General features: G+C 43.4%; 1 protein-coding gene across 4 annotated transcripts in view; it reads right to left on the reverse strand.

The window, feature by feature from the left end:
• Window positions 1-11,839, reverse strand: part of gigyf1a (GRB10 interacting GYF protein 1a) — a 37,635-nt gene that overhangs the window by 169 nt on the left and 25,627 nt on the right. For 2 of the 4 annotated variants that reach the window (XM_031832246.1, XM_031832245.1), the window contains exons 14-24: window positions 11,834-11,839; window positions 11,067-11,176; window positions 10,224-10,324; window positions 10,006-10,079; window positions 5,937-6,074; window positions 5,508-5,705; window positions 4,981-5,174; window positions 4,485-4,651; window positions 2,165-2,328; window positions 612-659; window positions 4-432 (exon numbers count right to left, since the gene is read on the reverse strand). The exon at window positions 11,834-11,839 is cut by the window's right edge and continues 212 nt beyond it. In XM_031832246.1, the coding sequence (XP_031688106.1) occupies window positions 196-432; window positions 612-659; window positions 2,165-2,328; window positions 4,485-4,651; window positions 4,981-5,174; window positions 5,508-5,705; window positions 5,937-6,074; window positions 10,006-10,079; window positions 10,224-10,324; window positions 11,067-11,176; window positions 11,834-11,839 (1,437 nt within the window). In that variant the 3' untranslated portion in view covers window positions 4-195. Of the gene's footprint in view, window positions 1-3; window positions 433-611; window positions 660-2,164; window positions 2,329-4,484; window positions 4,652-4,980; window positions 5,175-5,507; window positions 5,706-5,936; window positions 6,075-10,005; window positions 10,080-10,223; window positions 10,325-11,066; window positions 11,177-11,833 lie in introns of those variants that run through there. The other 2 variants (XM_020490754.2, XM_031832247.1) reach the window with 2 other exon arrangements.

Genomic DNA, 11,839 nt, shown 5'->3' on the forward strand with positions numbered 1-11,839 from the left:
GAGAGGAGGGGGAGAACGAAAGAAAGAAATGGGGGAGAGAAAGAGAAAAGGAGGCGGCACAGGTGGATGCGGGAGGAGAGCAATTTAGAGAAGGCATCGAGCAACTCAATCAGTTATGACCCAGATCTATGAGCAGCCGAAGAGAACATCCACCAGGCAGGTTTGCAGATTTCTCCAGAGCTGGGTGGTGGCAGATCATACTGCGGTGATACATTGTGAAGTGATAAGTTTGTAACAAGTGTGCAATAAGTCGTAAGTGTGAATGAGTTGAGGAGGACATGTCTTACCTAGGATGCTGGGGTCAGACTGCAGCATCACGGGCTGTTTCTTCTTCTTCATGCCCCCCTGGGCATCGTACATCCCTCCCTTAGCCATGTGGGCCGCCTGGAACATAGACTGCAGTGCGCTGGGGTTCACGCCCCGCATAGAGTCCTGGAGAAGAGGAATCCAATGAGGTACAGAGAGGAAAGACACACTGGGAGTCATTCCTTACATCCCATCTCCTTGTTCCCACCTCTTCTCTGAGAAAGAGGTGAGAGGACGTGAGGAATCAAGGACATGTTTTAGATTTGTATCCACTGTGCCCAGTCGTAGCAGAGAGAAGGTCTTACCTGCAGAGGGAAGTTGTTCATGGTCAGCCCTGCTACTTCCTTTGATAGCTAAGTGGAGACAGGACGGTAGGAGATCAAAACGAATACAATATGCTATGCACTGAGACAGGGCACATACAGACGTCATCACTAGAGGTCGACCGATTAATCGGCATGGAAGATTTCAAGTTTTCATAACAATCGGTAGTCAGCCTTTTTGGACGGCGATTATGGACGGTTATGGACATTGCAATCCACGAGGAGACTGCGTGGCAGGCTGACCACCTGTTAAGCGAGTGCAGCATCAAAAGGACCTTGTGGCTGCAAGGCACCTAGGTAAGTTGCTAGCTAGCATTAAACTTCTCATAAAAAGCAATCAATCTTCACATAATCACTAGTTAACCTAGTAATATCATCAACCATGTGTAGTTAACTAGCTTGTCCTGCGTTGCATATAATCAAAGAGGTACCTGTTAATTTATCATCGAATCACAGCCTACTTCAACTACACCAAACGGGTGATAATTTAACAAAAGCACAATCGTTGCATAAATGTACCTAACCATAAACATCAATGTCTTTCTTAAAATCAATAGACAGAAGTATATTTTTTTATACCTGCATATTTAGTTAAAAGAAAGGCATATTAGCAGGTAATATTAACTTAATATTAGGGAAATTGTGTCACTTCTCTTGCATGAGTCAGGGTATATGCAGCAGTTTGGGCCGCCTGGCTCGTTGCGAACTGTGTGAAGACCATTTCTTCCTTAACAAAGACCGTAATTAATTTGCCAGAATTTGACATAACATTGAAGGTTGTGCAATGTAACAGCAATATTTGGACTTAGGGTTGCCACCTGTTCGATAAAATACGGAACGGTTCCGTATTTCACTGAAAGAATAAACATTTTGTTTTCAAAGTTTCCGGGTTTGGCCATATTAAGAACCAAAGGCTCATATTTCTGTGTGTTTATTATAATTAAGCCTATGATTTGATATCTGACTGAGCGGTGGTAGGCAGCAGCAGGCTCATAAGCATTAATTCAAAAAGCACTTTACTGCGTTTGCCAGCAGCTCTTAGCAATGCTTGAAGCACAGCGCTGTTTATGACTTCAAGCCTATCAACTCCCAAGATTAGACTGGCAATACTAAAGTCCCTATAAGAACATCCAATAGTCAAAAGGTATATGAAATACAAATGGTATAGAGAGAAATATTTGACGCGTCACAAATCATATTATTATTTATTCGAGACTACATTTATTTTATTTCATTTATGTATTATATTAAGTTAAAATAAGTGTTCATTATTCATTCAGTATTGTTGTAATTGTCATTATTACAATACATATAAATAATAATAAAACAATTAAAAAACATTTTTTTTAAAGACAATTCGTCCGATTAATCGATATCGGCTTTCTTTGGTCCTCCAATAAATCGGTATTGGTGTTGAAAAATCATAATCAGTCGACCTCTAGTCATCACACACACTAATTAATATACTTGAACCACGGACACACTTCCATCATCATAACACTTCATCGGAGGCAGACAGACATACAACCACACACCTGCTCCTGCTGCCTCTTCTGGTTCTGTTTCTGTTTGGCACGGCGCTCCAGGAACTGCTTGGCGAACTCTTTGGCTTCCATGGTGTCTCCCAGGTAGGAGCAGATAAAGTCCAACACCTCGTAGGGAGACTCTACCTCCTTCAGGTATGCCACGATGGTGGACACTATAGAGACACACACACACACACAATTGACACAGATTAGAACAGATATGAGAGAGAGAGATAAGTAGGTAACACTTCACGGTCATAACCATGACACAATATGACAAAACTTGTCATAATATGGTCACAACACTCATGACCCATATATTTCCACCTGTTGTGACATATTGCATTATTTTATGGCTGGTTATGACACCTTCATAGTGTCAAAACCCACATTCATTCTAATTAGTTTTCCCCCTGCCAAGACGTTTCCTTTCGTTTGAAAGTTACTTTCTTAAATCCTTTGTTGTTGTAATGAATTATTTAGTCACGTTTTTGTTCTCCATCATATTTTAAATGACCTGTCGAAAACACACCTTTACGACACTGTCAAGAAGCATTGTGACCATCCTGTATCTGTTTACTTGGACAAAGAAAAGACACTTTATGACACTGTCAAGAAGCATTGTGACCATCCTGTGTGTTTACTTGGACAAAGAAAAGACACTTTATGACACTGTCAAGAAGCATTGTGACCATCCTGTGTGTTTACTTGGACAAAGAAAAAAGACACTTTATGACACTGTCAAGAAGCATTGTGACCATCACAACCATGTAACCCAGATAGGCCTATCGCGGACAGGCCCTTATATCAGTCATCAGTCAAACAGAGTCTTGTCCTGCTCCTGAAACTCACTCCTGCATTCATCCCAGTCATCAGCAACAGAGCACTGGGGTGGGTGCATGTCTGACATCAACGTGTGCGCAATTACAATGATAATTTCTATTTTTTTTAATTTTTATATATAAACAATCATACTGTTGACATGTAGGCTATGGTGTGATGGAATGTTTTGCCTTGTGTGGTAGGTTTGGTTGTTATTGACACTTAAGTCTATGTCATAACCAGCCATAAAATAACCAGCGTGGTAGGTAATGACATTTATGTAGGTGTCATAACCAGCCATAAAATAACCAGCGTGGTAGGTAATGACATTTATGTAGGTGTCATAACCAGCCATAAAATAACCAGCGTGGTAGGTAATGACATTTATGTAGGTGTCATAACCAGCCATAAAATAACCAGCGTGGTAGGTAATGACATTTATGTAGGTGTCATAACCAGCCATAAAATAACCAGCGTGGTAGGTAATGACATTTATGTAGGTGTCATAACCAGCCATAAAATAACCAGCGTGGTAGGTAATGACATTTATGTAGGTGTCATAACCAGCCATAAAATAACTAGCGTGGTAGGTAATGACATTTATGTAGGTGTCATAACCAGCCATAAAATAACCAGCGTGGTAGGTAATGACATTTATGTAGGTGTCATAACCAGCCATAAAATAACCAGCGTGGTAGGTAATGACATTTATGTAGGTGTCATAACCAGCCATAAAATAACTACAGGTTTAAATATATGTGCCATGGCAGTGTTATAACAGGTTATGACAATCATAATGTGTTATGACACTGGGTGTCAAGTAAAGTGTTCCCAAAATGTATTATGGACAATAGGCTAAAGTCATGTAGATAAGAGTTCGGGGATTTAGAGAGTGAGGGAGAGGTGAAAGCATAGACAGCAGGGTTGCGAGTGTTTCCATCCAGCGAAGAGGACGACCGTTCGGGTTAGGAGGTGACGGTCTCAGGGGAAAAGGAGGGGAACGGTGGAAGAGTTCCAAGTCCAGAGGAGAGGAGGAGTTGTGACATCATAGGAAGAGCTAAGGAGTTACAGAAGGTGTGTTTTACCGTCCCGTTGGAAGGAGGAGTTGTGACATCATAGGAAGAGCTAAGGAGTTACAGAAGGTGTGTTTTACCGTCCCGTTGGGAGGAGGAGTTGTGACATCATAGGAAGAGCTAAGGAGTTACAGAAGGTGTGTTTTACCGCCCCGTTGGGAGGAGGAGTTGTGACATCATAGGAAGAGCTAAGGAGTTACAGAAGGTGTGTTTTACCGCCCCGTTGGGAGGAGGAGTTGTGACATCATAGGAAGAGCTAAGGAGTTACAGAAGGTGTGTTTTACCGCCCCGTTGGGAGGAGGAGTTGTAGGCTTGGGTGTTAGGAGGTGAAGGGAGTGACAGAGGGAGGTAACTGTCTCTTAACGTCCAGTGTAGGTGGTGTTGAGGGTTAGGTGGTGGTGGGGGGAGTAACAGAAAGAGGTCAAGGTTCTTACCGTCCAGTGGGGAGGAGGTGTTGTTGGCTTGGGTGTTGAGGGCATGCAGCATCTGTTCACACCAGGTGGTGAACCCGTCCTGAGGCGTCTTGATGCCCTGCAGCAGCTTCAGCAGCTTGTCCTCCTCATCCGTACGCTGCTTCCTACGACTTAACATATACTGCTCACTACAGGGAGGGAGAGGGTGGGGGTGGGGGGTGTGGGTTAAATACACACGCAAACATACCGACAGTCACATAAACCATTTACTGCTCACAAGGACAGAGAGAGGGGGTATTTAAATACACACGGCACCCAAAGAGAGACATTAAAGTGCACACAAAAACTCAGTGAGCGTTTGAATATAGATCGAGTTGGAGAGGGGGGAGGGGGCGGACGACAAGGGAGCAAGTAGGACAGACAGGGAGAGAGAAAGAGGGAGAGACGAAGAGTGAGATCAAGGCTTTCGGGTGCATGTATAGCGAGAGCTCTACTGAGCGGTGTTGTTCTCATCTACCTGAGTGAGGGGCTGCTGCGGCTGTTCTTCAGACCCTGCATGCTGCCACCTCTGGACTGGTTCTTCACCGCCTCCTCCCACAGACCCATGGCCCCTCCGCCTCCAGCCTTACCCTCCATCCCCCCTCCGCCTCCCCACAGGCCCCCTGGGACAGCACCTCCGTCCCCCCACTGACCCATGGACATGCCTTGATGCTGAGGAGATGGAACAACAATATTAGACCAGAGTGGACAAGGAACCAACAGAAAGCATCCAATGTCATACTAATGCATTGTATCGTGCCTACAAGCATTTCCACAGGCCCTCATTGTGAGTGCTGTATGTGGGAGTGTCAGCACTCGGTCTCATTCTTCCCATTCTTTGGATGACATGTTTGTGCTTGCACAGTCTGTGGCTTCCTATTCGAGTGGTCTTTCTCAAGCCGAGTGAATCCCAGAAATTCTGAAGAACACTGTACACGTGTGCGCATATGCTATTATACTACTTTGTGGTCTTATCTGTGTGTGTGTGTTTTAGTAACTACTCACGCGTTCCCTCTGTTGCTGCTGGGCTCTCTGCTGCTGTTTGAGAAGCCTCTCGGCTTCCTGCATGTCCAGCAGACTGAGGCCCTTGGCCCCTGGCTTGTTGAGGCCCCCAGTGCCCCAGCCAGACCCCACCCCGGAGCCTGAGCCCTGCTGAGGGGCCTGCTGGAGCAACTTCATGATCAGCTCCTGCTGCTGGCGACACTGGAGGGGAGGGGAGAAACACACACACACACAGCGTGAGGGTACTTTATGTACAAGATAGGATGGAAATCCAAAGATACATAGACATGCATTATACCCCCCCCCCCCCACACACACACACTATCAAGAAAAATACAATTAAAATTAAAAAAACATGTCAAAGTACTCAACACCCTCTGAAACAGTTCAGGTAAAATCTTCCGATTTCATCAGCTCTAACATGGTACTCACCTGTTTGCGTCTGAAGATCTCCTCCTCCTCCCTCCTCTTCTGCTCCTCCTGCTGCCTCCTTTTCTCCTCTCTTCTCTTGCGCTGCTCCTCCTCTTCACGCTTCGTCCTGAGTTCAGCCTCCCTCCTCTCCTGCTGGAGCTGCCATAGGGGTCAGAGGTCAATGTGGAAGACCACTAGGTCAATACAGACGGAGTTATTTCAACATATTTTTGCTTGTTAGGTTTTTCCATGGGAAAAATACCCCTAATCGAATTTTTTTAAATAAAAAGGGCCAGAATATACAGTGCAATCGGAAAGTATTCAGACCCCTTGACTTTTCCACATTTTGATACGTTACAGCCTTCTTCTAAAATTTATTAAATCGTTTCCCCCCCCCTCATCAATCCACACACACGATACCCCATAATGACAAAGTAAAAACAGGTTTTATTTATAAATAAACTAAAACATAAATAACATTTACATAAGTATTCAGACCATTTACTCAGTACTTCATTGAAGCACCTTTGGCAGTGATTACAGCCTTGAGTCTTATTGGGTACGACATTGCAACCCTGGCCTGCCTGTATTTGGGGTAATTCTCCCATTTTTCTCTGCAGATCCTCTCAAGATCTGTCAGGTCAGATGAAGAGGGTTTCTGCACAGCTATTTTCAGGTCTCTCCAGAGATGTTAGATCAGGTTCATGTCCAGGCTCTGGCTGGGCCACTAAATGACATTCAGAGACTTGTCCCGATGCCACTCCTGTGTGTCTTGCCTTTGTGCTTAGAGTTGTTGTCCTGTTGGAAGGTGAACCTTCGTCCCAGTTGGAGGTCCTGAGGGCTCTGGAGCAGGTTTTCATCAAGGATCTCTGTACTTTGCTCCGTTCATCCTTCCCTTAATCCTGACTAGTCTCCCAGTCCCTGCCGCTGAAAAACATCCCCACAGCATGATACTGCCACCACCATGCTTCATCGTAAGGATGGTGCCAGGTTTCCTCCATACGTGACACTTGGCATTCAGGCTAAAGAGTTCAATCTTGGTTTCATCAGACCAGAGAATCTTGTTTTTCATGGTCTGATTGTCCTTTAGGTGCCTATTGGCAAACTCCAAGCGGGCTGTCATGTGCTTTTTGCTGAGGAGTGGATTCCGTCTGGCCACTCTACCATAAAGGCCTGATGAGTGCTGCAGAAATGGTTGTCCTTCTGGAAGGTTCTCCCATCTCCACAGAGGATCTCTGTCAGAGTGACCCTCGGGTTCTTGGTCACCTCCCTGTTCAAGGCCCTTCTTCTCCGATTGCTCAGTTTGGCCGGTGGGCCAGCTCTAGGAAGAGTCTTGGTGGTTCCAAACTTCTTCCATTTAAGAATGATGGAGGCCACTGTTCTTGGGGACCTTCAAAGCTGCAGTCCTTTTTTGGTACCCTACTGCAGATCTGTGCCATGACACAATCCTGTATCGGAGCTCTCCGGACAATTCCTTTGACCTCATAGTTTGGTTTTAGCTCTGACATGCACTGTCAACTGTGGGACCTTATATAGACAAATGTGTGCCTTTCCAAATCATGTCCAATCAACTGAATTTACCACAGGTGGACTCCAATCAAGTTGTAGAAACATCTCAAGGATGATCAACATAACATACATAAGCTCAATTTTGAGTCTCATCGCAAAGGTTTTTCAAACCTAAGGTATTTCTGTTATTTATTTGTAAATAGATTTGCAAAAATTTCTAAAAACCTGTTTTCACTTTGTCATGATGGGTTGTTGTGTGTAAATTGTTGAGGAATTTGTTTTATTTAATCCATTTCAGAATTAAAGGCTGTAACATAGCTAAATGTGGAAAAAGGGATGGGGTCTTTTATAGTTTCAGAATCCAGTGTAGACATGCCAGCTGAATTCAGAGACTGAAAGACTCTTGGTTCCAAGATATCCTCATTTTGATATACAGTACCAGTCAAAGGTTTGGACACACCAACTCATTCAAGGGTTTTTCTTTCTTTAACTATTTTCTACATTGTAGAAACCAAAGTGTTAAACAACTCAAAATATATTTTATATTTGAGATTCTTCAAAGTAGCCACCCATTGCGTTGATGACAGGTAAAGGTGACATGAAGCTGGTTGAGAGAATGCCAAGAGTGTGCAAAGCGGTCATCAAGGCAAAGAGTGGCTACTTTGAAGAATCTCAAATATAAAACCTATTTTGATTTGTTGAACACTTTTTGGGTTACATGATTCCATATGTTATTTGATAGTTTTGATGTCGTCACTATTATTCTACAATGTAGTAAATCGTCAAAAGAAAGAAAAACACTTGGATGAGTAGGTGTGACCAAATTTTTGACTAGTACTGTATGTGACTCATTTCAGGAAGCTAGGTGTATGTCGCATTATCACTACTTCACAGGAGAGGCATTTGAACATCTTTATTCTTTTGAGAAAAATGTGGTTTTTTTTGGGCAGAAATGCCTTCTGGAACAAGTGAACATTCATGTGTCCTCATAACAAAAATGAATTCCATCTGTAAATACAATTGTTTCATTACAAGCTTAGTTGGTTTAGCTGAGGAAAGACGGGAATCTTCCCGCTAGCCATGATTGGCTGAGATAATGGATGGGCTGGACATTCCCGGGAGATGAGTTTCGATTGGTCTTCCATGTAGCATGCTTCTGTCTATAACGTGAGCTGCTCAGTATATGTTGATAGTCCTTTCTACTGCAGCGTTTTTGAAAGATATAACGTTAGCCATCAAGAACTACAAAAGTTATGCTACTTTTCTCAACAACGTTAATGCCCCTGAACTTAGCAGGTGCTATATACAGATCAGTAAGAAAAAAAGTGATGGGCTACTTTCTGCATACGCCACAGTCAGTGTGAACCGGAGTGACTTGACACAACGCTGGCCAAACAAAACTGAGTTAAATGGTTCCAGTCTACTGTGAAGAGTTCATCCATGTCCACGGGTAAGAGTCTAGCTGCAAGTTAAAAGCGTACTGTTAGCTAGCTAGTGAACGTTAGCTGGCTGGCTCGCTAGCTAACGTTACATGTATGATCTGTGTAATAATATTATTTGAATCAGAAATCCATTTGTATCGCTAGTTATAGCCTTATAGCCTAATTTTAGCTTGCTAACGTTGAACCTAGTTGGTTAGCTTTAGTTACCTGCAGATTCATTCTGACAATGTTTGTATTGGTAGTAGTATGAGTTGGGATTATGCCGGGTCATTGTTTAGCTAGCTACGTGTCTAAACAAAGACTCCACTTCGACAGATGATTACATTACTCATCAAGTTAGCCAGGTGTGATTACAGCCATCTATTGTATTTTATGAACATGACAAGTGACCCATCCACTTATCTAGATGTTGTTTTGGGGTGGTTATAGCATTTCTTTCACATGACCCATCAATTTAGACAATTGAGTGTCGGATGGCGTCATGTAATAATTATAAAAATATTTAATATTTATACAAATCATTTTTATCTGGACACTGTTTTTGATATTGCGACTATGTAAGTAACCATTTCACTGTACTGTTTACACCTTCTGTATCCTGTACATGTGACAAATGAACTTAGACTTGATTTGATATAGTGTGTGTTTACCAGAAACGGTCATGTGAACAACATGACCTGCACCAAAGTCAGATTAGGATATAGGTCAAGGATTAGATAGTACATTTTCACCTGGCTACTTAAAAAAAAAATTAAACCAGTTTTAGTCTTGATATCTTTGGCTGTTAACTACACTACTCCCTCTGTTTAGCACATGACCTCACATGGGAATCCTTAAAGAGATGGGTGGGGCTAAGGCTTTAGAGGGTGTAAACGATGCTGAATGAGTGAAGACAAAGAGCTCTTCAGTAGGTGTACCAAAATATTCAAGGGCCATTCTCTCAAAAGTGGGGTTACAAGTTTATCAACTTTCAAAGCAGAATTACATTCCCATTGTTCCCCAACTGCAGTGGATGATGTACCATTTTCTAGCTCTCTCTTTTATCCAATATGCTACATAAAACCGAATCCAGGCGGTCAGTCACATAAATAACACGGTGTGTTACTAGGTTCCCACAGCCAGAGGGCGCCAGCACTCACCTTCTGAAGCTGTTCGAGTGTTGGACCCTGAGTTGAAGAATTCATTGTTAAGTCCCATAAACTGGCTTCACCGCCTGCATTGACAGAAGAGAGAGAGGGGAGGGGGGTAAGAGAGTGTTGGAAAGTCATTCCACTCTATACTGTGGCAGTGAGCAAAAAATTCACAAGCACTGACATTGATTGATGAATGTATACGTACGCACACAGCGTCTGTGTACCTGATTGCTGTGAAGCTGAGGTATGCATGTCCCACATGGACCCTGTATCTGGCACTGACATCGACCTGTTCACTGAAGGCATCATACCCTGTTCTCCACACCTAGGACAAAAAAGCGAGAGACTTGTAAAACATGGAAACTGCAAGGGAAATGCTTGCCAAACGGGTTGGAACCGGGAACCGGGAAAGGATTACATTTTTTGAGGAACAGAATCAGAACAGGGAACGAAAGTGATCTGTACTGTTCCAGAACAGAACCATTATTTTAAAAGAATGGGAACAGATTAATAATGTATTTTAGGTTCTGGGCATATTTTCTTCAGTCCCACAAAAAGCGTTGCTAGTGTGTGTGTGTGTGTAGGCAACTTGTCCCTCTCCTTTCAAAGCATAGTCTAGTAACCTACTGACGTTACAAGTGTGACTCCGAAATAAGGGAAAAAAATGTTTTATTAGAGAAGAATGGATTAAACTTTTCAATGCCAGTTATGTTTTACATTGGATTTATTAACTACAAAAATACATGTTATTTAAATTCTGGTGCTGCTCTGCACACACAAGCTTGTTAGCTAGCTAGCTGGTCCAACATTAAGCCAACTCTCTGAAGTTCAAACATTCAAAGTTATTTCGTAGAAGCCGCTCCTCCGTAGGTATAATCTGTGGGCCTAATTCAGAATGAAACGATTGGAAAATCTATTTAGTTCCAACCCGATATCAGCTGCAAGATTATTCTTTTGATATAGCCTTTTCATTTTGTTACACCTTTACTTGATAAGTGGCTCCACTTTGCTTAGTTCCAATTCCCTTTTCCACAAAACTTAATGTGTCATTTTCCCATATGACATACCTGTTGATGAGCTGGAATAGCTGCTGCTGCTGCTGGAGCTGCTGATAGAGAGCAGCTGCTGCCAAGTCCTGTTGCTGCTGCTTCTTCAGACGGTCCTGATCCATGTTACCCTGAGAGGAACACACAGGATAAATACAGGAACAGTCACACACTCACAGGAGATACATACAGGCTACATGCACAGCTCAATGTCCACACACACAAATCTCATAAAACACAGCAAGAGCAAACCCCAAAATTCTCAGCCTCCAATATCTATGCTGCAGTAGTCTATGTGCCGGGCGGGGATCAGTCTGGGGGGGGAGGGGGGGTCAGTCTGTTATATCTGGTGTAATTCTCCTGTCTTATCTGGTGTCCTATGTGAATTTAAATATGCTCCCTCTAAGAGGACCTGAGCCCTAGGACCATGCCTCAGGACTACCTGGCCTGATGACTCCTGGCTGCCCACAGTCCTCCTCGGTCGTGCTGCTGCTCCAGTTAACTGTTCTGCCTGCTGCTATGGAACCCTGACCTGTTTACCGGACGTTCTACCTGCTGCTATGGAACCCTGACCTGTTTACCGGACATTCTACCTGCTGCTATGGAACCCTGACCTGTTTACCGGACGTTCTACCTGCTGCTATGGAACCCTGACCTGTTTACCGGACGTTCTACCTGCTGCTATGGAACCCTGACCTGTTTACCGGACGTTCTACCTGCTGCTTTGCAGAATACTACTACTTTTGTTTTCCCCTCCAGCAAACTCCACATACCACCGCCTCACTCACAGTAGG

This window comes from Oncorhynchus kisutch, linkage group LG9 (assembly GCF_002021735.2).
Source record: "Oncorhynchus kisutch isolate 150728-3 linkage group LG9, Okis_V2, whole genome shotgun sequence".
Taxonomy (NCBI): Eukaryota; Metazoa; Chordata; class Actinopteri; order Salmoniformes; family Salmonidae; genus Oncorhynchus; species Oncorhynchus kisutch.